A 25,988-nucleotide genomic window follows, 5' to 3' on the forward strand; every position below is an offset into this window, starting at 1 on the left:
CACTAACACTTAACTTTGATGTCAAGTTGAGGGCCACAAAATATCATCCCGCGGGCCGCAATTGGCCCCCGGGCCGCGAGTTTGAGACCCATGCCCTACACAGAGAAATGACACATAATACAGTAGAAAACCACTGTGAGGATTTTTTTTAGAAGCCCCCTCGTGCCGCCCCCATGTGTTATGAAAAATGCCGCCCCGGGCGAATACCCGCTTCGCCCATGACAAAAAACGCTACTGCCTGGCTCTGTCCAAAGGCAAAACAACATAGTACCTCTATATCTCACAAATCAACACGTCATATCTTGTGGTTTACCTCTGTACGGAGAGAGTCTAGCTGTTCCCCCCTGTTTCGAGTCTTTATGCTAAGCTAAGCTAACTGTCTGTCGGCTGTAGCTTCATGTTTAGCTTACTGTAGCCTACAGATATGAGAGTGGTATCAATCAAGAAAGTGAAAAGGGGTATTTCCCAAAATGTCTACCTACTCCTTTGAGGTTATATGATGCTAAAATTTATAGTTTGAAATTGACGGGAGTATGCTTTTTGTAATCTGTTGTTGAGAGTTTTATGAAACGATTGATACCACTCATGTCTGTACTCCAGATATAAGGTTACAGCTATTACCAGTTTGACTGGAAACAAGGCCTGGCTCTGCACCAAATCTGCCTACTGGCACCTCTAAAGCTCACTATTTAACACGTGCATTGTTTGTTTAATTTCTACATAAACCAAAGTGTAATAAGACAACTTGTGGTTTAATGGGTGGATTTTTTTATCGTTGGACAGAGCCAGGCTAGCTGTTTCCCCCTGTTTCCATTCTACATGCTAAGCTAACTAGCTGCAGGTGTAGCTTCAGTACAGACATGAAAGTGTCAATGACAATAAAAAAATATCAATTGTCTTATCTAATTCTTTCCAAAAAAGCAACTAATTAACATAAATCCCAAAATGTTGACCTATTCCTTTACACGATGCATAAAAAACAATTTTAATATATATAGTAAAAGTGCTACATTTCTGAATTTTTCAACATTTCTGAACAAGGCTGCATCTTGTTTTTTTTTTTTTTTTTTGGGAGGGCTTCTTTGGCAATAAGACACAATGTGTAAACTCCCAACCTAAATAACAACACAATAGCCTATAGGCATGTAAACCTTCCCCAGTCAATCACAGGGAAACTTTTTGGAGTTGTTGTTATACGTCCCGTTGTATCCCACAGATTTCTTACTCCGGGGAAAGAAGTCTGCACGGAGCAGGCGGTAGAAATAAACCAGGATCATAATATCCATCACGATCATGGAGATGAGGAAGAATAAACCATTGGTCAGCCAGGCGTAGTTGTGGATGATGTACCAGGTGAGGTAGGCCTGGGTGCCAATGCGGAACGGGATGTAGGTAAGGATGTTGACAACTTTGTTGATGTGGTACATGGAGGAGGACTGAGCTCCCGCCAGCTTCATCAACAGCCTCAGGTGGAGGGTAACACTGTTGACCTCCACAAAGAGAGCGGTTACAGCGCCAGCTACATACAGCTCAGTGTAGAGGGAGTACAGGAAACACGAGATCACCTGGGGAGAGACACACACAGAGATATGGAGGTGTTTTTAGAGCTACTCTCCTGTGTTCAAGTTATATTTGTCTTTATTTGCATTTCCCTTGCTTTTGTTGGTTACTTTTCCCTTTAAGGCATATTGTAAGAAAATCCCAAACTGTCACAAAAAAACTGTGTGCATCAAGAAAAAAAAGTTCAAACTCATAGAGGTTGAGTCTAAATTCTAGTGAAGAAGCCAACGTTTTCAAAAAATACCAAATTTGTATATGCAGAATGTTTGGGATAATGCAAATAAAACAGTTGTGTCAGTACTTATTTCCTGCTCTGGGTCTGTTTTTTTGGTATTCAGTATAAATCAATAGCAGCATATGCAACACATTGTAAAGCCTTAATGTATAACACAGGGTATTAAGCGGGATGAGCATATTTCTGACAACGTAACAGGTTTTTATTTTTCTTATATGACACTTAGAAACTAGAGCTAAAATCAAATCAACATAATAACTTTCCTTTCTCTTCTTCTTCTCTGTCAGTCTTATAAACACGTGGAACCTGTTCAGATCCTCTTCATATCAACTATAACTATCTTTTCTGAACCTTAAATGCAACCTCAATTGTATTCAAAAAGACATGAAAAGAAAATGTGGCATGCGGGCATGTTGTCTTACCACCACGTGATGGACTAGGAATTCCCATGATGCTTTAGCATGTCCTGTCAGGATAATATCACCTGCATCCTGCACAAAGTATCCTGAGAGGGCAGAGAAAATGAAACTCTCTCTGTCACTGGCATGAGAGGAAGAGGACAGGAAGTGGATGAGTTTGAGAATAAAAATCATTTCACATTGAACTGTGCATTTGATTTTCAGATTTTAGGTTAGGTGGAGCAGGGACTCTGAGCAGTTACCAACCATAGTGAGTGTTTTTTTTTAATGTTTTACTGCACCGATACACTGTAGCAATAAAGTAGCAATTTCAGCTTCAAGAGACAACACATGGATGAAATAATATCTTAGATATGGTGATGTTAAACATGTTCCCAACATGTTGAACCCTTTTAGGTCAAAATAGCAGCTTTTAATTTTGTCTTTTTTGTAAAGTAGAAATGCAAACATTAACTTTTTGCCACTAAGTACTTATATCAAGACGTGAATCTAAAGATCTACTTTCTATCTGAGATTTTCAATAAGTTGCAAAAGGGGGAGGGGAGAAATTGACTTTTCACCATGAGTCTGTCCCTCTCAGCCCCCTACCATTGTGTCACTTTGTCTGCTGTCTTATAGGCTATATTAGCCCTCCTACACAATCTGGACTGTGCTCATAACATCTCCATCTCCACCTGTTATATATTGTTCTTATTCTTATTTAATCAGTCAGTGTATAGGTTATTATGTTAATATTTCATAGTCATAGTTAATATTTAAATATGATCTACTGCACTGTTCAATCCCTGCACTGTTCACTTTTGCACTTTCACCATTGCACACAGTCTACGGACTACAGATGGAAATTAGCCCTTGGGCTACAATCTGGCACATTTACATGTACTGCTGTACTTGTTCATCAATGTGCATTGTCCTGAATTAATAAATTTAATTAAATTAAATAGTACCTTCCCTTATGATATGATGGTCTTTGCATTTCTGTGAGTGATTTTGATTCTTATGTACTAATATGTGTATAATATGTGTGTATATGTGTTTGTTTTGTTATGGTTGTCTAAACTACTGGATTCCTAAAATTTCCTTCGGGATGAATAAAGTATCTATCTATCTATCTATCTATCTATCTATCTATCTATCTATCTATCTATCTATCTATCTATCTATCTATAATGCAAGACTTCCCTTGTGTCACTTGTTGTTATTCAAGAGACATTAACCGTTCTTGTTTTTATGTTGTTGTCTTTCAGCATTAGCATAATCAACTTTTATTGTATAGGGCCAAATATGTATGCATTATTGATAGCTTAATGGTTTCATCTCTTGTTAGGGGGACCTCTTACCACCAGTCCAGGGACAGTGGATGTACAATAGCCTCCAGGTGCATTCTGGCACATTTTACTGTTATGTATTGTTTGTGTGCGTTGTCCCTGATAAAAACGTCAATGTTTGCTTAACTGATCTCAAAGCAGTTAAAAGTCTCTCTTCATCATTATTGTTAGAAGACACCAACAAAACAATTCAAAGCATAACCCCGGATATTAAATGTGTAGTGTGTAGGCCCTATTTAGCTGCTAATGATACACACAACCAGCCTCTGCAAAACAGGACCTCCCATATCTGGCCTGGTTGGCCTCAGTGGAGCTAGCTGCTGTTTGCGGTTTGTCCACAGGGCTGATCTCCACAGATTTGTGTCTTCGTTGAAACACATAAGGGACTTAACCTAATACAGTACAGCTTAACTAGACCACAGACTCCTCTGTGTTTATCCTAGGTGTCAGTGGTGATTTAGAAGAGATGCCCATTCGTCTGGTCTGAGATTGAGATGAGAGGGGTGGATCTTTATGTTGTTCCTCTGACAAGCAACAACTGGAAAGGTGGCGGCCTATGCCCCCCAGATGAATTCAAGGCTCAATTCAAGGATGGAAGAGAAAATTCCATCAATCACTACATCACCCACGACTCTCTCTAAGGCAGTAAACAAGAGCTGCAACAATCAGCTGATAAAAAGATTGACAGAAAATGAGTTTGCAACTATTTTGATAATCAAATAATCGTTTTAGTCTTTTTTTTTTTGCACAAATACATGAAATATATTTGAGTTTTGGACTGTTTTTAAGCACAAATACATGATATATATATATTTGGGTTTTGGACTGTTAGTTGCAGAAAAAGGCATATAAATCCACAACCTTGGGCTGTAAGAAGTTATAATTTAAGCACTTTTAAAAACAATTCTGACATTTTAGACAAAACTATGTATAGATTAATGAAAAAATAAGCAATAATGAAAATAGGGCTGCAACTAATAATAATCTTTTTATTATTTTCTCTATTAATCAATTAGTTGTAAGGTCTGTAAAATGAAAATGGTGAAATATGTGATTCAGTGTTCCCCAAAGTCCAAGTTAAAGTCCTCGAATATCTTGTTTTGTCCACAGCTCAAAGATATTCAGTTTACTGTCAAAGAGAAGAAACTGTAATGTATTTACATTGAACTAGCTGGAATCCGAGAATTTGTACCAAAAGCAAAAAATCAATTATTAAAATAGTTGGCGATTAATTAAATAATTGGCACCTAATTGATGATTCTTTTGCAGCTCCAAAGGAAATAATCCTTTGTGCGGCCCTACATCAAACACTACAACCAAGATCATGTTTCTTTACACAATTTTTTTTTGTTGAAAAGTTCACTAACCCATTTCTTTAATTTTTCATTCATTACAAAACCTGGAAAGTTGTTTCACTTGTTTTCCTGAATTGCTGTTGTTTCCCATGATACATTGAGTTCACTCACCTGTTGAGATGCAGACAAGCAGGTAGGATAGGGGCGTGTGGTAAGAGTAAATGTTGCTCAACATCTCGGGCCAAACCGCCACACTGGAGAGGGACACATGTTATGGATAGATGTATTGGCCTCACTCAGACATACACAACTCCTGGACATAGAAGTCTGATTAGGCAGAGACATCAGCTGTTCTGCCTTTGTTAACCCTTTGACCAAAAGATAGATCCCTCGTTTTCTTAATTGGAGAAATAGTGATATCAATGTTTCATCATTTCATTTTGAAACCCTTTACTTTCTGGCTTATATCTGTGTCTTTATAAATACCATTATTTCTACAATTCTAGGACTATTTTTTTGCTCTGATTTTGCATTATTCTTTGTCACTTCTTACTGCTGCTGGCAAAGGGGGCACACCTCAAAAAGCAAAGGGTTATCTGTGTCTCCTCCCTGTATAAACACACCATGGCAGAATTATTGTAAAGAAATGACCTATAACCCTAATGTGACTGGTAAAGCAGTGTACTGATTCACATGTTCCCTTGGCACGAAAACTACTTTTGAATGTGGAAACTTACTTTCTCTCAATTGTTGCTAATTCACATGATCCCTAAACGTATCATTTCATAAGCCTGAGTGCAGACAGCCTAAGAAATATGTCTGTGTTCCTTCTTCGTTATGTTAAAAGCTGAGTCACAATGGTCCCCGCCCAAAAAAAAGTTTCTTATGATGCTTTCCAAAGAATTGTTAAGCCAGCAGGTTTTTCCAGTTGATGTATCTGCAAGCTGTGGCTGGCAGTTGGCAGCTGGCATGTGAGGCTGAAGAAATAGATTTCTTTATAAAATTCTAAAGTACAAGCAAATAGCGATTACAGTTTTATGCAGCTCATACTGTACAGTGGTATTTCCCTCCCCACTTAAAAATGCCATTCTCTCCCCCGGCCTTTCCCTCACCCTGCTAAACATGCCCTTCTTTTCCAGGCTGCCACAGACTGTCACTGCTGCACTCACACATACACACAGCCCCATAACACATCATGTGGACTGTGAATGGACAATGGTGTCCCAGTGTGGGTGGATGGATGGATAGAAGGGTGAATAGACGGATATCTGGATGGAAACTTACCAGGTCAGGGCCCATGTCCCAGTCAGCAGAGAGTGCACCACTGAGACGGAGAGGTTCTTCCACTTCCAGGTACTGAAGTCATCCTGCCTCACCACTTTGGGCACAGGCAGCCTTTGCAGCAACCGGTGGATCACCCTGAACATCAGAGTAAACACCAGCACTGACGCGCCTGGGTGACTCTTCAGCACAGGAACCAGAGCCTCCATCCTCTCCTCCTCGGCCCCTGCTCTCCCTCTGTTTTTGAGCGCTTGCTCTTATTCTCTACCGCTACCTCCCTTCGTCCTTTCCTCTCTTGTCTTTTTCACGTCCCTGTCAACAGCCTCTCAGCTCGGTGATGGACATGGATGTTAAACTTTTTTTCAAGTCTTCTTACCGCAGAGATGATGTCCGACTTGTGCTGCAGCCTTTTTCTTCTCACGCGTTCAGCGCCCCGAGCCCGTGGAAGGAGTTCCTGTAACAGCTCATTCCGAGGAGAATGAGTTTGTCTTGTCTTCACGCAGCTCCTTCCTTGTAATGCTATGCGTTGCCACTCTCTGAGCGCATTTCCGTGCGGGATACAGAGAGAGGGAGCGGGGTGGTTGGGTACTGCTGCGCCCTTTAACCACAAAAACAAGGAGGGGCGAGACTGCGATCACGTTACCCAAGTAACAAAATCACAGAGCAGGGCTGCCGAAACTGATTTTGGGTAAGCATGTCAAAATAGACCAATCAAATAGCTGCATAGTAATCGCCTAACTTTTATGTCTGCTACAGTCGCCCCTTATGTGCGCATGTAACTGTGCGTTAAGATCACGCCCCCTTCTCTCTGCCTCATGAATCTAATTTATTAATATTAATAACAATACTGGCTCTGATAAGTAGAGCCAGGCTATCTCAAACGCAGCGTGAATTTCTTTTATTATGCTACTGGCGCTAAACATTTAAAAGCCATATGGTAAGCGTTTTCGTGGAGAAGGAAATTAAATCTGTTTACACTGTGCGAGTCGTGGATTCAGATCAGTTAGTTGACAGTAGCAATGCCAGAAAGTTAAAATACAAACATAAACATAGGCTAAGTGAAAGTGCAGATGTAAACTAATATTAGAAAAATGTATCTAAATCAGAAGTGTGTTAACTAGTAACTACAGCTGTATAAATGTAGTGGAGTAAAGGGCACAATGTTTCCCCTCTGAAATGTAGTGCACAGTTGCATGAAATGGAAACCAACACATCAAAGATACTTCAATATATGAGGTTTATACTTCAATACACTTGGGTTTATACTTCAATAAACCCACTTTTACTCCACTCCACTCAGGCATTATGCAAGGCTCTTGATTGGTTTTGTACCTTTCTTCTAGGTATGTTTCCTTGTTGAAGTTGAGAGATGAGGACCCGTGGTATACCACAAGGGCCACACTTAGGTCCTTATTATTTTCCCATTGGCCGGATGCAACTGACTCGGCCACATTTTTAACAAACATGGCATACATTCCATGTTTATGCTGATGATGCAAAACTGCATTTCGCCTTAAACCATGTTGCACTGTCAAACATTCAAGCCGCCTTTCCGATCTTTTTGTTTGACAAGCAATTGTCAGGGATATTCAATCATCTTTTACAACAGTGTCTCATCTTGTAAAGTAGTCAATGCTTTAATCTCCTCTGGACCATATAAATCTCTTTATTATGACCAAGGCCAGAAGATGCTACAGCCTTCAGCCCATCCAAAAGGCTGCTGCTACTAAAGTATCAAACTGGTAATTATCAAGTTTCTTTATTTCATATTGTCATCTTTTCTGCCTTTGATTATGTCTTACTACCTTAACCAGTTGCACTCCATCAAGGGGATATTAAAGTTCACTTGAACCTTTATAATTTAAGAGGATTTTCATGATAAGTACTAGAATGATGGCTTCAATGCATTAGATAATCAAATGCAGGATTACATTTCTTTTAGGTAAATTGGTGATAATGTCAGCAGTAAGTATTGTAAATATAGATATGATTGATAATACACGTCTTTGTTGTGTTTGGAGCATAACAATGTAAACCTGGTGTGTTAGACAGGCAGCCTATGAAGTCCTCCTTCCTTGGCCATAACACTTTCCATAAACACAGCATGGCTCTCATCTCATCCGCCACAGCTGGCCTCCCTGCAGCCCAGTGGGGGAAAAGGCAGTGAGTGTGAGTAAAACTCATCTGGAACAGCACAACACACACACATACACACACACACACACACACACACACACACACACACACACACACACAGCTGTCTGTTTGAAATAAAAACCCACTCACAGGGAGTTTATTTTCCTTTACCTACTGAAGGTTTTTTCAGTTTTTCAGCTCATCTAAGCCTGATGCCTTCTTTTTTATTTTTGCATGATTGTCTTCTTTCCTTTGAAATGTATTTGTTTTTGCTTTTCCACACCTATTGCAGGTATCGGCTACTCATCAATTGCATGTAGCCTACTATTAGCACTTACTGCACTTCTCCCAACACACAATATGAGACCAGCACACCTCATTAAGTCTCACAGGCACTCATTCCAATGGAATGCCATTCCACATCATATCAGAACACTATCATCCATCACATATTTCAAAAAGGCATGCAAACAGCTCCTTCTTAACAGTTCCACTTGCACACATTGATTGCTCATGTATTGTCCAAGTCTTGTTTGTACTGTCTGCATTTGTCTGTCCAGCCCATGCTGATGTCCTGTACAAATGTTTTTCCATACCGTAGCTGTATTGTTGTTTTAGTCGTCCGTTTCTGTTTAGTCTATGTCGATGTCCTGTACAAATGTTTCTGTCTCGATGTGCTGGAACTACGTTTCATTTTTTATGTTTCTGCAGAAAAGGAACTTGCTGGAAACCTTTTTTTAAACTGAGTCAGGCCTGTTTATATTGTAGCTCAATATTATTTTTAACTTACCTGTATAATAAATGAAATTAATTGGAAAATTCCTCAGTGAATCACAATATGCCACAATTACTTCATTAGTTTTATGATAGCTGCACTTGCAGTGGTGGAATGTAACTAAATATATTCTCTCAAGTGGTACTTTTTACTTAGCCTTATTAATTGACAGTACTTATTACAAAATAAATAAAATACAAAACATAAATCGACAAAGGACCACAATGGAAATAAACCCCAGGGCTTTATTGTGTTATCCTGACGTTGTTTTGTTTTTTAAAGTATGGTGCAAATCTGTATCATATCTTATAATAAAATAGTATAATGTAAATCTATCAATCAATCAACAATACATTATGACTGTGGTTATTCTAATAAGATACCTGGCAGTTTTTACAAAACATAAATATGTAGCTCCATTCTTACCATCTGCAACATTAATGATGTTTCTGAGTACTGTTATGTAGATTTTAAAGTATATTTTGATTCTTCTTATGTACTTTAACTCAAGTATGACTTGAGTACTTTTACACTGTTGTATCTGTACTTTTACTTCCTTTAGTACTTCTTCCACAACTTGTTGCACCAGGTCAGCCAACCTCTTCTCTTCTCTTATTTCCTGTTAGCTCTTAAATCTCCGGTCAAACTCCACTGTCAAATAAAGGCAAACATCCCTAAATAATACTAAGCCAAAGCTTGGTATAATTATAAATAACACACCAAAGCTACAGCGTTACTCAAAAATAAACCACAAGATGGCGGCAAAACCTCAAGTAAAGAGCTAGCATTTCATAATGACTGTAATGACTGATTCTGTTTTTCTGCTCAGTGACTTTCAGTTCTTCATCAAACCCCTTGGTGGCATCTCTCTCCAGAAACCTCCAGGAAGATCTCTCTGAGATAGTGATTGTTGAGCTGTGATAGATAATTACCTTGTGATTAATAAGGCTGCAACTCCTTTAATCCCAAAACAGTCTGGCACACAGCTTCACATCATGTGTTTTATGTGTCTGAGAGACAGAGAGAGAGAGAGAGAGAGAGAGAGAGAGAGAGAGAGAGAGAGAGAGAGAGACCCTTGGAATAATCCAAGGGTCGTATATCGTATATCTTTGACTTACATCAGTTATATCAAGACACCCTGTGGTTAAAGAGTAAAATGTAACTTAATATAATTTCTTGTGTTTCCTAGTGACCCTACCTCTGTTTATTTTGTATAGTGTGAAAGAATGCTTTCTCGCATAGTTTTTTCACGCACACCTGTAATTACACACAGCTTGCATTATACAAAGAAACAGCTCAGGATTTCAGACAGAAGATGCAAAAGGTTTCGTATTGCACTCAGGCCACAGCAAACACCAGAGACGGTTGAGCTGTTCAGAAGGCCTTGCAATATCATGTGTTTGTGCCTGGCTCAGCACTGAGCCTTATTGATCTCGGGGGAGGGGGGGGCCTAAACGGCCAAACAAAAATGGGTTTGTCTGGTCAGAGGGAGATTTAGTTTGATTCTCGAGCAGTAAAAGGTAAAAATAAAGGTTATGTAAACTACATATGTTTTAAAACTTTTTTTTGACATTGGTTAAAATAATTGATTATGTCCATACTGTGTTTGTAATTCCACATTTGTCAAGTTTTAACTGTTAGGCCGGCAAAGTGCTTGACAAAAACTAACTATAAAACAAAAAAAGGGTGAAACTTACATAGCATACTGTACATATGCAAAAAAAATACATATATATATATATATATACAGTATATGCACATGCTCAAAAAGCCTGTATAGAGAGACTTGTAACAGTAGGAAAGCACGTGTTACTCACATCATTAACAATTCATTCATTTGATTAATAAAACATGTGTTTTTCCTGCTGTGTAACGCCATAATGTCTTGTTTGAAAAAGGCCTCTGACAAAGATGAGAGAGAAAGAGGTGAGCGCATTGCTGTGATGAAGTAACCACCCACAACTTCCTGTCATGTCTCGAGAAAGCTCCGAAGATTAATGGATCATACCTGGGGTTTAGCATCAGTTTCACTGTCCTACACAGTGCATTCCTGGTCACTGACTGTACGGTTGGAGAAAGATCTCCGACAGCAGCACAAGGACAAGTATGTCACTGAGCTGGTCTGAGGAGTTCCACATACACTGCAAGGCTCCTTTAGGTGCTCATTTGAGATATTATATCCCTGAGAAAGAGCAAACTACCTACTCACCTCCCTCTGCATAGCTCCACTTGAAAAAAAACTGCAAATTGCAGGCCTTGAGAAAAGGTTAAATTACATGAAGATCACTGTTTGTGGTGATATATCATTATTTCAGATTGATGATAATAGTGGAGGTATGTATACTTCAGCCCAACACAGAGCAGGCTTTGTCACAGCACAAAGCATTTATTATCCCCATCATGGCTGAGAGGGGAAACAGTGCTCATGCAGCCTTCTTCCTGCTTATATCAGACAAGGGGAAGACGCTTTATAATCAACAGGCGTCTGGATGTAAAGTCCATGCTCAAGACGCTACGCTAATCTCATCTGTCTCACTGTTTCTCTCACTGTCTCCATTTCAGTTTTCACTTCACTTGATTTGTTTCCTGTTGTTGGACGACACTGAACACATTTTGGATATGTCAATACTAATAAAACTGCACTGCATTAGTGACCTTGGTCAAGCTAAGTTGCTGTTAGTTGAAACATTGAAAATTACAACATTAAGCATGACAAAATAACGCCAAATTGCTCGCAATTATTCTGTTCTGATTTCTTTGCTTTGTGCTGTGTTCAGTACAGCTGCACAAGTATACACGTTCTGATGGTTGAAGAAACAAAGTCACCAACTTTAAAAAAAATATGACAAGCAAACCATAAACAGATTAAATATATTCAGAAATGTGCTATAACAAGTCAGGCCATTAAAACTGAGGGAAGAAAAGATAGGCACATAGAAATGACATATTAATAATATATTTTGACTTGTCGCCATAACTGGCACACTGCCGTGAAGTACTGCAACACTTGATTAGAACAAGAGCCATTAGTAATAACACCTGTACTTACCCAAGTGTTTTCTTCCTTCTACTGTAATGGCCTGACATGTTACATATCTAACCTATCATGTACTGTTCATACTGTATTTGATTTACATTGTATACTTATTTATGTCAGGTACCTCCAGCTGTTTATGTATATCAGGTCTTATTATTGCCATGACTTGTACTTGCAGTGCCGTAAAATACTATGTAAACCTCTTGGATTTTGTAGCATTTTTGCATCATTCGGTCACAAAATGTGATGTGATATTCTTCAAATTAACAATAATAGATAAGCTATATTTGCCTTAAATAGTTACATAAAAACAATTTCATGTTTTGGTTTATGTATTGAATTGTTTGCTTTAACAAGTCAAAGTAAGGTTGGAAAAAGAAAGTGAACTACTGTTGTTATTAGCAATATTTATTATTTATGTATTCATATTATTAACCTTTTGTTTTTTTTTCTTCTTTTTTACAGCTGTTACTTTAAGCACATGTTTTTTTCTGCACGTGTTGATCAATTATATTGTTTCAGGAATGTCTTGACCATAAATGGCTCTCTTCCAGACATGTCACAAAATCTCAACTGATTTGAGGCCAGAATTGACCTTAACCATTCTGACACATTGCTTTTCGTTTGTCTGAGATATTTTGTACTGTGTTTAGGGAAATTTAGTGTTACATCTCCCAACTTCTATTAAGTAGGCTATCAGATGACTGAAAGCTACCCTGAAACCTAAACTTTAAAAAATAATTTTGAATTGCTTTATACCCTTCAAAGTATTGTTGGCTTGCTCTCTTTTTTTATCTCTAAATCTCATCCTCTGTAACTGAAAACATGTATTAAAATATGTGCCACCCACTGTAACTTCCATGAGCCTCTCTTTGTTGAGATTGGTATGCATGGCAGCATCCCATATTAGGATGCATTAGAGAACGGTTCAGCGCTTCACCTTTTTGTCCCTCGTCGCTTCCTGTAGTAGTTGGAACGGGTTGCCTGGAGACAGCGGAAAAGTTTGGGAGCAGCGATGGAGAAGTATGAGAAAATCAAAGTTGTCGGAAGAGGAGCTTTTGGGTAGATACACTCTGAGTTTATTAGCACTTCGTAGCTGTTACACACGTATGGTATTCCGACGTAGGTGATAAAATACAGCGTTGTCAAGCGTAAAATAGGAAAGCGAGAACTCCGTTTTCCCTAAAATGTAACGGGATGCGTCAAATGTACGCCGCCCCCAGAAGAAGAAAACCACTGAACAAAACATTTCTGGAAATGAACGCTAGCTAACGGTTTAAAAAAAAGCAGCTGTGTGAATTATCTTAACGCCAAAGACACTCTGGGTTTTTTATTTCTAAACAGACTTTGTGTGGCTTTTCTTTTTCAAAGGTTTATTTTTAGCTAACTAACCTAGGCTTTGGTTAGTTCTCATCTCAGTTAACGGTATTGCATTCACATCACTTTGAATTGCTAGCACTAACATTTGAAAGACATAGCTGTTGTTTGCAGATAGCAAGTTGCTGGAAAGGTTACTATAAATATACTAATATTTACTGTAACTAGTATCCTAAACATTAGCATAACGTTACTACTTTTTCATTTTTTCAGTCACACTTTACAGTGTAGCTAGCTATTTAAAACGTCAAAAGGTTTATTCACTCAGGTTCTCTAACGTTACTGTACAACTGTACATTGTCAAAGTGGTATTCTACTTGAGTGGTCCCACTTTTTCAGAAACAGGATACTGTAGTATTTTATACACAACTAGCTACATTTTTTTAAAGATTAGTTTTTGGAGGATTTTAGTCCCTTATATCCACAGGACAGATGAAGACATGAAAGGGGAGCGAGAGGGGGAATGACGTGCAGCAAAGGCGGCGGTGGGTGCGTCGAGGAGTGATGTCTTTAAACAGGATGTGCGCCTGCTCTACCAACTGAGCCAACCCGGCCACACGACTACCCACATTTACATGAAATTGTAACAGTGACTTTGTAGCTAAAAATTTTACACTAAACAGGTACAGTCATAACATAACTTATGATTTTTAAGGTGCCTATGTGACAAAAATGAACTTATCATTATCAACTTGCAAATACCTGCAACTTAAAGAAAATAATGTAAATCTATATTACAATACATCTTTATTTGTACTAAATGTGCAGTGATTGTTTTTAAAAGTGATTTTGGGACTAGTCTAGACTTCCAGGGCGGAACACCCACTACTCTTCCTCACAAAGCCTCACATAAGCGAATGGAAGCACCATGTTTCATTAATTACCCCATTTTCTTTTTCTTTTTTTTAAAAGTATTTTTATTGGGTAGCAATAGACAGTACAATTCCACAAGTAAAACATAAATAAAATATCTGTTAACAAATACCCAAATCTTACCCACTCTCACTTCCATATCCATCACTTCCAGTGGGTATTTTTCCCCTTTTATAAGTGGACAACAACATTAGAAGTGCATGGAATTCCTCCGGTAGTTCTTAATTTCAAGTTTTCAAAGCATTTTAGTACAAAATGTATACATAAATAAAAGACTCAGGCTCATCAACTTTTCTTTACATTATTTTTTTCTTCAATTTATACAAGATGCTTGTGTCAAAAACGAAACTAGTTCCAGTGCTCAGTAACACTGTCACACCAGAATTAAACTACCAACAACCATCCCGCTAGTTTCTATATTGTTTGTGGAACAATGAATACATCAAATATCTCGTCATTTTCCTCCCCTGTCAGGATCGTTCACCTGTGCCGCAGGCGCGGCGACGGGGCCTTTGTCATCCTGAAGGAGATCCCAGTGGAGCAGATGTCACGAGACGAACGCCTAGCGGCTCAGAACGAGTGTCAGGTCCTGAAACTGCTCAGCCATCCAAATATCATAGAGTACTATGAGAACTTCCTGGAAGACAAGGCCCTTATGATAGCTATGGAGTATGCACCAGGTAAGCTTACTGTAATATCTTGTTACACAACCCCCTTTTGTTCATTGTCTAATGGTTCACTGTTCCCATGGTTTAGTGCTGTAGGGCTCCATACCTTTTCTTTTTCCCATATCAACATCTAATTTTTTATCTGCATGGTTGTGTTTTGAGTTGATTAGGTAACATTTCTTTTATATATAAATATATGTATATATAGTTATGTAAGGTGTTAAGAAAGTTAGATTGCCATCAATTGGTCCAAAATTTCTTCAGCAAAACACAGTATTCAGCCTAAAATCCTCAGATTAGGCACTTTTAGCTGTTTCTGTGTTCAGGTTAAAGACCAAACCTTTGCTGTCAAAGCTTCTTAAGCTATGGATACATTACATTTTCTCATCCTTGCAGTCTGTTGCTTGATTTGCAGGTGGAACCACCACAGCTTACTTGACTGTTATTGATATTTGAAAGTGAAATACAGAGGTATCCCATTTGCTGTTTTTCATGCAGGTGGAACCTTGGCCGATTACATACAGAAGCGCTGTAACTCTCTGCTGGACGAGGACACCATCCTTCACTTCTTTGTACAAATCTTACTTGCCCTGTACCACGTCCACAACAAACTTATTTTGCACAGAGACCTTAAGACGCAGAACATTCTTCTTGATAAGCACCAGATGATCGTCAAAATTGGTGACTTTGGCATCTCTAAAATCCTTGTCAGCAAGAGCAAAGCTTACACGGTGAGCTGATTCGCTTTTGGTTTGGAATGGTGATTATGTCAGCAACATACATAACCTCATAGGTTGAATCCTAACCCAAATCATCAATTCCTCCTTCTTTTCACTCTGCAGGTGGTCGGGACCCCATGTTACATCTCCCCAGAGCTGTGTGAGGGAAAGCCGTATAACCAGAAGAGTGACATCTGGGCTTTGGGCTGTGTGCTCTATGAGCTAGCAAGCCTTAAGAGAGCCTTTGAGGCAGCTGTACGAAAAGCATTTCATTTACAAGAATCCATTGCTTACTTGGTTGAAGTGATTTAAATAATATTACATTTGTGTAAGCTTTTAAAATACCACTACCAATTTTAAAGTGTGGTACTAATGTGAAAATATTCCTCTTTTGGCAGGGATTTTGGGAAGATGACTGCAGATTTTTCATGTATTTCTAATACGTTTTGTAATTTTAATGTATAACCTTCTTACATTTTGCTTTCAGAATCTACCTGCCCTCGTTCTGAAGATTATGAGCGGAACATTTGCCCCAATATCAGACCGGTACAGCCCAGAACTCCGACATCTCATCCTCAACATGCTCAATCTGGATCCATCCAAACGGCCTCAACTCAATGAAATAATGGCTCTTCCCATATGCATTAGGCCCCTCCTAAATCTCTTCACAGATATAGGCAATGTCAAAATGCGCAGGTACTGCCTTAATCACTAATCATTAGACAGGCATTTTGACGCACATGATATGAGATTAAGACTTCATGTATTTTGTGTAAAGAATTTTTTCATTATCTATCTTCCAGGATTGAGAAACCACTGTCTGCTGTGCAAACTGGACATCATGGTAGACCAGGAGGGAGAGTTCCTACCAACAGGTCCAGAGGTCAGGAACTAGCTGCACCAGATAGATCACTGTAGGCCTACTTTAATCACACATTTGACTGATTATTTCTTGGGCATGCACAGATGGATCAGTGGGTTTAGGATCAGGGAAAGTGCATTCCCTCCCGCTGTCGTCGGTGTACACTTGGGGAAGTGGAATCTCAGCGCCTCTCCGCCTCCCGATGCTCAACACTGAGGTGCTTCAAGTGTCTCTGGGCCGCACTCAGAAGATGGGGGTGACCAAGTCTGGCCGTCTGATTACATGGGAGGTCTGTATTTTAAAACTTGTTTACAATGCAGCTTTTATGTTTTCTCGAATTCACTATCAAGAAACAGCTGTGATTACTTTGCACTCCTTGATCAACCTGTTGTTTTACGATGTCTGTTTCCTTATTCTTACAGATAACTACCCATAAACAGCTTAGCTAGTTACAACTAGCTAGTTCAGTTATCTCTTTTCAGCTATCAAAAATATCAGTGGTTAAAATCTGGTTTTGGTGTCAGTCCCTCAGAAAGCTTCTTTGTAGACTCAATAGCCACATTAGAGGGGAAATACTACACCAGCAGTTACTTCAGTGCAAACAGTGCCATGAAAACATGTTTTTGGATCAGAATTTATGAAGAACTTTTTAATAAAATAACAGCTGGAAGCTGTTGAACATCACAGATTGATGCTTCCTAATGGTGTATGAGAGGGTGGATTGTTCTTTTGACATGTTTCGTTGCTTATATTGTCCAGTTAACTGTTACATTTTCACTGTTTTGCCCCCTTTAAGACTAATAATTCTTTACTGTAACAGACTCCATCAGTGGGGTCTGGTGAGGCCAGTCTGCCCGGTGTGGTGGAGCAGATGCAGCCTCAGTTCATTTCCCGTTTTCTTGAGGGTCAGTCTGGAGTCACCATCAAGTCTGTATCCTGCGGGGATCTTTTTACCACCTGCATGACAGGTTGGTGGGCCGGCTGCTTTTTATAACTGTCATAGCCATCACACCCATGCTCAGTTAGAGTAGCAGGGAGCTCTGCTAAAAGGAAGTCAAGGTTTAATCTCTGTTTTGTGCCCTCGCACGCTGCACCACATGACCGTAAAACACTGAGGCAGCATTTGAACGTACTTAAAAGTGTGTATACAGTCAGCTCTTTTTCCAGACTTGATCAGATAGCATGGATCCACTTGTAAAACAAACCTCTCCATCCTTGCCTAGCAGTTTGGAAGTAGTTTTCCTTGAGCTTAAACTGTAGTGCTATGTTAGTCAGTGTGCTTCAGGAAGCTGTTGTCAGTCCTTCCAGCATTGTAAAGCAGATAACAGAGGATTAAAGACCCTTCCTTTTAGCTCAGTTTCCTCTTTTTCATCACTTTTCACTGCACTGACACAGATTAGCGTTTCCTAGATAAGGATTATAAGCATTGCGTTGGCCTACAAAATAATACACCTACATTTATCAACTAATAGTGTCTTAAATCCCTTTTTTATTTTCAATTTGCAGACAGGGGCATTATCATGACGTTTGGTAGTGGTAGCAACGGCTGCCTAGGACACGGTAACTTCAATGATGTAACACAGGTACGTGTCCATTGTTCAAAGGAAAATTTAATACTCGTATTAAATGAACACTTAGTTGGCAGTTTATTAGATACACCTAACTAAATGTAATTCAACAGTCCTGCAATAAATTCTGCTGGTGTTTCTGTATGTGATTAACAGCTTTTTTCCTGCAAAATACAAAACATTTACAATTTACAACATCAACACATCCCCTCCCTTCCTGATCGCCCCACTCATCATCACTACATATATCGTAGGCCTCGGTTGTTAATTTAGTTAGGTAACCCTAACCCTAGTCAAAAATGAAGACAAGATAAAATAATAACCAAACTATTCAAGGCAATGCAATAAAATAATAACAAAATAGACAATAAGCACATATATTACGCCTCTCCATAACACCTGGCTTCTTAGTAGCCCTGCAGAAACGCTGCCACACTAGCTATTTAACAAGCCCACTCCTGGATTGACGACTTCCCTTCATTCCTCCATCCTCTTAGGATAATCTGTCTGGCTATCATTAAACTAGTCTGGACCCAGCTTCTTATGTCTCCTAGAACAAATAGTCCTGATCTGAAGAGAACCTGACTCCTTGCAATCAGACATGCTGTAGGTTATCATGTAATTCTGTTGGTGGTTTAATATTAGAAATACCTCTCAGTATGCTGTAATGCAGTACAGTTAAATTGCACTACAAACTTTATCCTCCAAAATGATAATACAGTTTAGTCAGCACTTCTCTAACTTTCCATTACAACCATTTGTATGACATTAAACTGTATTTGTACCTAAGAAACTGGCGGATCTAGATCTATTTTTTTCCGTGCTGTGAGAAATATCCTAAATTACGAAAAAACATGCCATTAAAAAATCTGTCATTGTAGAACAAAAACTTCAATCAAAAGGACAATTTTGGTCCCTGTGAATTTATTTTGGCACATTTGATGGACAGTTAATAGCAGAGAGGCAGACAAGAAAAAGGAGAGAGAGTAGTGTGACATTAAGCTAAGGTTCCTGGCTTGATTCAAACCAGGGATGTTTAAAGTACATCTGTACTTGGCATCTGTACATCTGTACTTTAAATATGACAATGATGACATTTATTTTCTCTGTCTCTGTTTTTGTACTCAGCCCAAGATAGTTGAGGCACTCCTCGGCTACGAGCTGGTTCAGGTGTCATGTGGTGCTTCCCACGTACTCGCTGTGACCAATGAAAGAGAAGTATTTGCCTGGGGAAGAGGAGACAATGGTATATCATGAATGAATGGGTTGTTTTCAATCTATCTTAGGACTCATCTGTTTGTGTTTGTTTGTTTGTGACTGATTTATGACAAGAGCATCTCAATACACAGCTTGATTGTTGGGTCTCTATCCTTGTATCTATTCTTCTGTCTGGAAGGTCGCCTTGGGCTTGGCACCCAAGACACCCACAACTCTCCACAGCAGGTGTGTTTACCTGTGGAATTTGAGGCCCAAAGGGTGATGTGTGGAGTGGACTGTTCCATGATTATCAGCACCAAATACAGCATTGTGACATGTGGAAGCAACAGGTAATTACTCTATATTTTTCCACCCAAAACCATGGCCATTAGTGTCTATAAATATGTCACTGATTGACGTGAGACATATACGTATAACCTCTTTTGGGTGAATGGGGTGGCGATAATTTAAATGATATAGTGGACAGATATACTTTCCTGGTGCACAACCTGTGAAGCAGCATTCTCCTAAAATGACAAACATTTTTCTGTCATTGGTAATCCGCCCTTCTCCGGGAGGTTTTGGACAGGATGTACTGTATAGTTGTGTAAGAGTAGGACAGTAAACACAACAGCTCATTTCAGGTCTCAGTATGTATACATATGTCTCTGTTCCTTCATAAGTACCTTGATTTTGTTGTTTTGTTGTGGTCAGGTTCAACAAGCTTGGGTTGGATAAGATAACAGCTGGAGAGGAACCAAATCCCTCCAATCAGGTGGAAGAAGTCCATTCTTTCACTCCTGTCCAGTCAGCTCCACTCAACAATGAGAAGATTGTTCACATTGACATTGGTACAGCACATTCTGTTGCTGTTACAGGTAAACTATTCCCATTATAAATATAAAATTTGAACCAGACTCATTTGAAATGATGCATCTATGACGATATGAAATAAGAGACGGTCTCTGTTTCAATAGCGCCAGCCAAACTAGTTTTCTAGGTTCTTGCAGCAACAAATTGAGCGAAACGCTGCTTGGAGAGATCACTTCCAACATGTTCAGCTTTTTCAGTACAGCTAAAGTGCTGAAGCTAAACTAACATGTGAAAAGTACAAAGGGCACTCTTTGATTTTTACAGCACATCAGGCATAAAACAAGGCCAATAAATAAATCAGAGTTTTATTGTGTCAAAGTAACACTCGTGATTTTTAACAATAAAACATTTGTACCCCCTATTTGCCAGAAAGGGGTCAGTGTTTTACCTTTGGCAGCAACCAGCATGGCCAGATGGGCTGTAGCTCCCGTCGTAGCAGCCGTGTTCCCTACCCGGTGCCTGGGCTGCAGGGCATCACCTTGGCTGCATGTGGAGACGCTTTTACCTTAGCTATCAGATCTGGTGAGTAAAAGTGACTATATGTGATATTTTGACTGTCCCAGTTTATAAAGGTCAAGCACTCCTCCCCAGGTTGAAGGCTGGGGTGTATGAGAGGTCACCGGATAACTTGAACTATGACAATGACAACAAAGCTAACAGGAGGGTCAGGGAACTATTACTCTGTCTTTATGGATGTAAGATGACATCTGGTGTGTAAAAGACACGCTGGATATCCCTCCCTGCTTGCTATTTCCGCCTTTGGGGCTTAGTGCTGCCCAAGACAGTTGTGATTGGTATAAAGAAATACATAAAAGCCAGGGCGATTTTCCCCTATCCCAGAATAGATAGGTGGTGTAGCCACACCATACTCCATTGCTGACACAGTGCTGTGGATATGGGTCTGGTAATGTGAGACTAGGGAGATATCAATCAAGCAGAGTCTGCAAACACAGACTTTAAGTCTTTGAAGTTGTTCATTATACAGTGTTTTTTTTTATCACTTTCTCACTGTCCTGACATTGTAGCCAAGTGGCATGTCATCCTCTCTGCTGCTATGCTGTAAATGAGAGGTAAATCCAACACCCTCTCTCAAACCAGAAGTTTCCAACAAGCACTTGTGCTAAAAACAAGAATTTTCCAAAATGACAACCTCTTTATTTTCACTCATTGTCAATCGCTCACTTAAAAAAGTTTGTATGTATGAGTAGTAGTTGCACAAGTAGGGTCATCAGGGTTCATCTCAGTTCTGAACTGAGATACATTTCTCAGATATCTGTAGTTTATGTGCTTTGGAAGAAAAGAGGAGGATTTTAATGAGAGTCACACAGTTTCAAACAGTCCCTGTGAGCAACTATGTGACCACTACAACCTTAGTGGAACTTTAGGTCAAAAACAGAGCTGATTAAATGTTCAATGTGATGGACTTTGTTGCTCAAACACGTTTCAAGTCTCTGGAAGTTTATTTTCATGGCAAACTAAAATGAACTGAAGGTTTAATGGTTACATGGAACATATGGTATAGTTAGCAGTAAAGTAAATGTAAAACATACAAATCCACTGGTCTGGTTCTTTAAACACACAATTTAACAAATTGGTAACAGATGTGTGCATGTTTGTAAGTGTGTTTTGAGGGTAAATTGGTAAAAAGTGATATTGTGCCGGCGATTGGCTCCCCGGGGAGAAAGCCAGCAGTGGCAGCCATGCCTGTAGGCTTCCTTTGCTCAGGGAGTCTTTGTTCAGCTTTGACTTCCTCCAGATAGAGCCATTGTGTTGCCACTGCAGGAGAGACAGAGCTGTCAGTTAAAGATTTTCATGGATTAATGCATCCTGAGTAATGGTGACCAGCGCCTCCTCCTCCTGCTCTTCACAGATGGGGAGGTGTACACCTGGGGAAAGGGGGCCCGTGGCCGCCTTGGAAGAAAAGAGGAGGATTCTGGGATACCAAAGGCGGTGCAGCTTGACGAGAGTCACCCATTCACGGTGACATCGGTGGCTTGTTGTCATGGCAACACTCTGCTGGCAGTGAAACGTAATATTTCGCTTATTAGCTTTTGTTAACAAACACTGAGATGTTGGGATGGTGATGAAATGTAACAGAGAGTGCTAATCCCCAGATGAAAGACAAGCTGAACTTGAGACAAGCTTCTCTTGATAACATTAACAGAGATGCATGTTTATGAAGAATTGAGAAAGGACTCATTTGTAAGTTTGAAAGCTCACTGGCTAAAGACATGACTATATCTTTGTTTCATACAAGCATACATCTTACAGCATTTCCAGTCAAAGGCGCTCTTATTACATTAACAAACAAATTCCTTTCAGCTACACTTGATCAGAACCTTTCTATCTGCATAGAAATAATTCAGTCAAATATTTGCATTGTGGCTATTGATTATAGACTGAACTTCATTACATGGCCATAGACCTCTTACTGAGATGAACAGAAAACAGCAATTTGCCCCTCTTTCTCCCGAAAGTGATGGTGCAAAAGCAACAGATTGTAATGAAAGCAGTGAAGGTGGGGACAAATAGTCCCTCTACCCTCCAAATTGAAAATAGCTGCAGATTTAAAAAAGATTAAAGTGCATCACAATTTAATAAGTAACAGAGATGTTGTTAATCCTCGCTACAGGCTACACGGCTGCTGTTTAAATGTTTTTTGACCTGCACAATGGGACAAGGACATGGAGACCAACATGGATTAATTACACTCATAGACACCATTATCGTAGTCTGATACTGATGGACCAGAAACTGATAAGCATATTACTAGGAGGGGGAATTAAAACAACAGACATGAAGCTTTTAACAGTGTTGCATGTCCATGTTGAACTGTGCAGTCATGTAACTGGGAGAATCCAGATTCATATTGATTGATGTAGACAAGATTGTATTGATATTTAATTAAATGTCAACCACTGATGGTCTCATTATTGCCAAACTGATTGGCCTACAGTAATTTGTACAACATAAGTCATGTGTAAACATTAAGGGCCAAAACTAACAAATATTTTCATTATTGATTCTTTTACTGATTATGGTCTCAATCAGTTGAATACATGGTTTGTCTAACAAATATCAGGAAAATTTCAATTGTAATTTTACGGAGCCCAAGATGGTATTTTTAAATTTCTTTTTTTTTCTGATCATCAGTCCAAAATGTGTTCTTTTAACTATCCTCCTGCTTTTTACTCAGTTATCAAAATAGTTGCCAACAAATGTTATGTCAATCAACTAATCTATTAATTGACTATTTTGAGTATTTTGAGTATCTTGAGCTCTGAAGACATTTCACTCTGTCCCTTCTGCCATCTTGTTTCAGCTTTGCTTGAGGAACCTATCCCAAGATGATTTTGTCCTAAAAACAAACCCCCACCCCCTCAGCAGTCGCCAAGAAGCCCGGCGGTGGCATGAAGTGAAGCTTCCTCTGAATATAACTCCTCCCAGAGGCCCATCTGTGCTGCAGTTGAAAGATTCCCTTTCACACTGCAGCTGTGGCCTCAGAACTCCACTTGGTCTTCCTCTCTGTCTAGTTTTTTTTTCTCTTTCCGGAATGAATGTTGGTTTCATTTGGCGGTTTGATATCATAAAGCAAGGCACAGAAAAGGCAAAGTCCTGTGTGTTGCAGCAGGTGTATCTCACAACAGGAACAGGTTAGTTAAAGGACTGTTGCAACACTTTTTCTGAAGATGGATTACAGGAAGTCATTAGGCAGCTTTCATGTGGTGAGCTATTGTTGTCTATCACACGTGGAGTTAGCATGATAAAGGCCAATAAAAGTCTAACTGGTTTGAGCTCCCTTAAGCCTCTGGTGAATGAGAGGACGCAGTGCGCAGAAACGACAAGAACAAAAGCCACTTGACTGTTTAGGAACTTATCAGTCAAATGAACCAAACACATTAATCTAAATCACATCGTCAGCGCTCACATTGTGCTTTATCGGATTAGTCCTCCAATACATTTGTAACTCAACAGCAGAATTCAAACCAGATAACGATGTGTTCAGGGTTCAACTGATCAGCGTCTTTACAACTTAATGACTGTGTTCCAAATCTTGTTCACTCCTCCCTATATAAGAGAGACTCAATAGTTTACTCTGCAGGGAGCTGTAAACATGGACACCAATTAATCATCCTCATCACTGACATCTATCAAATCTGAGAAATTGCATTTTGTGATTGTTAGCAAAACATTGTTGTGTTCCATTGTAGGAATCTTTGAGAGCACTACTTTATGGAGGATAGATGTCACACTCTGACACTTTGGACACTCAGAGAAAATGTTGGACACTAAATCAAGTGCATTAAATAGACTGGTACTGTATTTTTAACTGAAATGTGTATAATATTTATAATGAAATGGTATGTGTATTGTGTAAACTGTATTCCTAAGATGACCTAAGACTGTTGAGAAAAGAAAACTGCCAAAGCGGTGGAAGAAGTACTCAGATATTTTACTTAAGTAAAAGTAGCAATACCACACTGTAGAAATACTCTGTTACAACTCCTTCATTCAATGTTTTACCATATAAAAGTACAAAAGTATGAGAATCAAAGTATAAAAGTACTAATTATGCAGAACCGACCATTTCAGACCATAATCTATGTTGTATTATTTGAATTATAATTAGTGATGCATTAATGTGTAAGCATCACTTTGATGTTGCAGCTGGTGAATGTGGGGCTTATTCTTTGTCGAATATACTTAATCGATAATAATGCTTCTAAATGTATTAGTTGATTCATTTTTGCCTTAATAATCTGAAAAGTATATGCTGCCAAATAAATGTAGTAAAGTTAAAAAGTTCAATATTTGCCTTTGTAATGTAGTGGAGTAAAAGTATAAAGTACCTTAAAATAGAATACTCAAGTAAAGTACCTCAAAATTTGCACTTACAGTATTTGAGTAAATGTACTGACGGGTGTCTTTTAGTTTCTGGATACCTGAAATGACATTTTGAACAGCATAAACCATGCAAGCTGTTACAAATCCTGTGCTAAATCTTGTATTTTAAATGAGATCATGGTTTCCCAGTGAATAGCACTTAGTTTAGATAAAATATTTCAGAGAATGTAATGTGTCTCATGGCTGCTAATGGACTCCTGGAAACATGACTGGGAAGGTTGACCTTAAAATAAATCACCATGTTAAAATGAATAGCTAACCTGTAGAATAATGCTGAATCTCTCAGTGACAGTCTGATTACCTTTGCTTTTATTCTTCCTCCACTGCCCCAATTATTAATTAATCACTTTTATTGTAGTTTTCATACAGATGTTATCAGTTGGTATGATTATTCTAACTATAATACTATATTAGTTATACTGTAGATGCGTGTGTTTTCCCCAGTGTATTCATAATGATTCAAATAAGACATCATTTATTCTTCAATATATCATTCTGAAGTAATTATTCCTTATTTAAGAAGAGTTCAAACCTATTCTGAGGACATGGATCATCCACATTGTTGTAGTACATGATGATGTAATGATGATGTAATCTGGTGGCAATCCAGCAGGTAGAAAATAATCCAAATAGGTGTTCTTCATTTCAACAATCATAAAATCATATCCGGTTTTAGTTTTGGGTTTCAATGAGTGTAACAATGTGAGTCAGGTTTTATTTGTAACGTGTAAATGCAAATGGTGCGTTTACATTATGGAACCATGAAATACATGTAAACACTATATTATTCATTGTGTGTCTGCTCTACCACCAGAGGGCGTCAGTCACTTCTAACCGTGCCGTTGGCGTCTGTATTAAGTCAATTGGACTTTTTTTATAA

General features: G+C 38.9%; 2 protein-coding genes across 3 annotated transcripts; one reads left to right on the forward strand and one right to left on the reverse strand.

Moving 5' to 3' along the window:
- Window positions 1-312: 312 nt before the first annotated feature.
- tlcd1 (TLC domain containing 1) lies at window positions 313-6,808 on the reverse strand. The gene is made up of 4 exons (XM_032506651.1): window positions 6,122-6,808; window positions 5,009-5,091; window positions 2,218-2,300; window positions 313-1,565 (listed from the first exon to the last, which is right to left on the reverse strand). Exons 1-4 carry the CDS (start codon window positions 6,325-6,327, stop codon window positions 1,161-1,163), a joined length of 777 nt encoding a protein of 258 aa, XP_032362542.1. The 5' UTR covers window positions 6,328-6,808; the 3' UTR covers window positions 313-1,160.
- Window positions 6,809-13,021: 6,213 nt separating this feature from the next.
- nek8 (NIMA-related kinase 8) lies at window positions 13,022-24,465 on the forward strand. 2 transcript variants are annotated; one of them, XM_032506670.1, is made up of 15 exons: window positions 13,022-13,147; window positions 14,791-14,996; window positions 15,483-15,715; window positions 15,827-15,958; window positions 16,191-16,399; window positions 16,507-16,586; window positions 16,670-16,854; window positions 17,386-17,533; window positions 18,072-18,148; window positions 19,262-19,379; window positions 19,530-19,680; window positions 20,045-20,208; window positions 20,573-20,725; window positions 22,074-22,232; window positions 23,526-24,465. In XM_032506670.1, the coding sequence occupies exons 1-15, from the start codon at window positions 13,092-13,094 to the stop codon at window positions 23,552-23,554; spliced, it is 2,100 nt and encodes a 699-aa protein (XP_032362561.1). In that variant the 5' UTR covers window positions 13,022-13,091; the 3' UTR covers window positions 23,555-24,465. The 2 variants fall into 2 exon arrangements, with proteins under 2 accessions (XP_032362561.1, XP_032362572.1); XM_032506681.1 differs by having other exon boundaries at window positions 13,023-13,128.
- The last annotated feature ends 1,523 nt before the right edge of the window (window positions 24,466-25,988 follow it).

Source organism: Etheostoma spectabile, chromosome 3 (assembly GCF_008692095.1).
Source record: "Etheostoma spectabile isolate EspeVRDwgs_2016 chromosome 3, UIUC_Espe_1.0, whole genome shotgun sequence".
Taxonomy (NCBI): domain Eukaryota; kingdom Metazoa; phylum Chordata; class Actinopteri; order Perciformes; family Percidae; genus Etheostoma; species Etheostoma spectabile.

Coding starts and splice junctions, on each gene's coding strand:
- nek8 (XM_032506670.1), top strand. CDS start 13,092: ATGAGAAAATCAAAGTTGTCGGAAGAGGAGCTTTTGGGTAGATACACT. Junction 17,534..18,071: donor TTTTACCACCTGCATGACAG/GTTGGTGGGCCG, acceptor TTCAATTTGCAG/ACAGGGGCATTATCATGACG. Junction 19,681..20,044: donor GTGACATGTGGAAGCAACAG/GTAATTACTCTA, acceptor TGTTGTGGTCAG/GTTCAACAAGCTTGGGTTGG.
- tlcd1 (XM_032506651.1), bottom strand. CDS start 6,327: ATGGAGGCTCTGGTTCCTGTGCTGAAGAGTCACCCAGGCGCGTCAGTG. Junction 2,301..5,008: donor GCTTGTCTGCATCTCAACAG/GTGAGTGAACTC, acceptor CTGCCCTCTCAG/GATACTTTGTGCAGGATGCA. Junction 1,566..2,217: donor TCCTAGTCCATCACGTGGTG/GTAAGACAACAT, acceptor GTCTCTCCCCAG/GTGATCTCGTGTTTCCTGTA.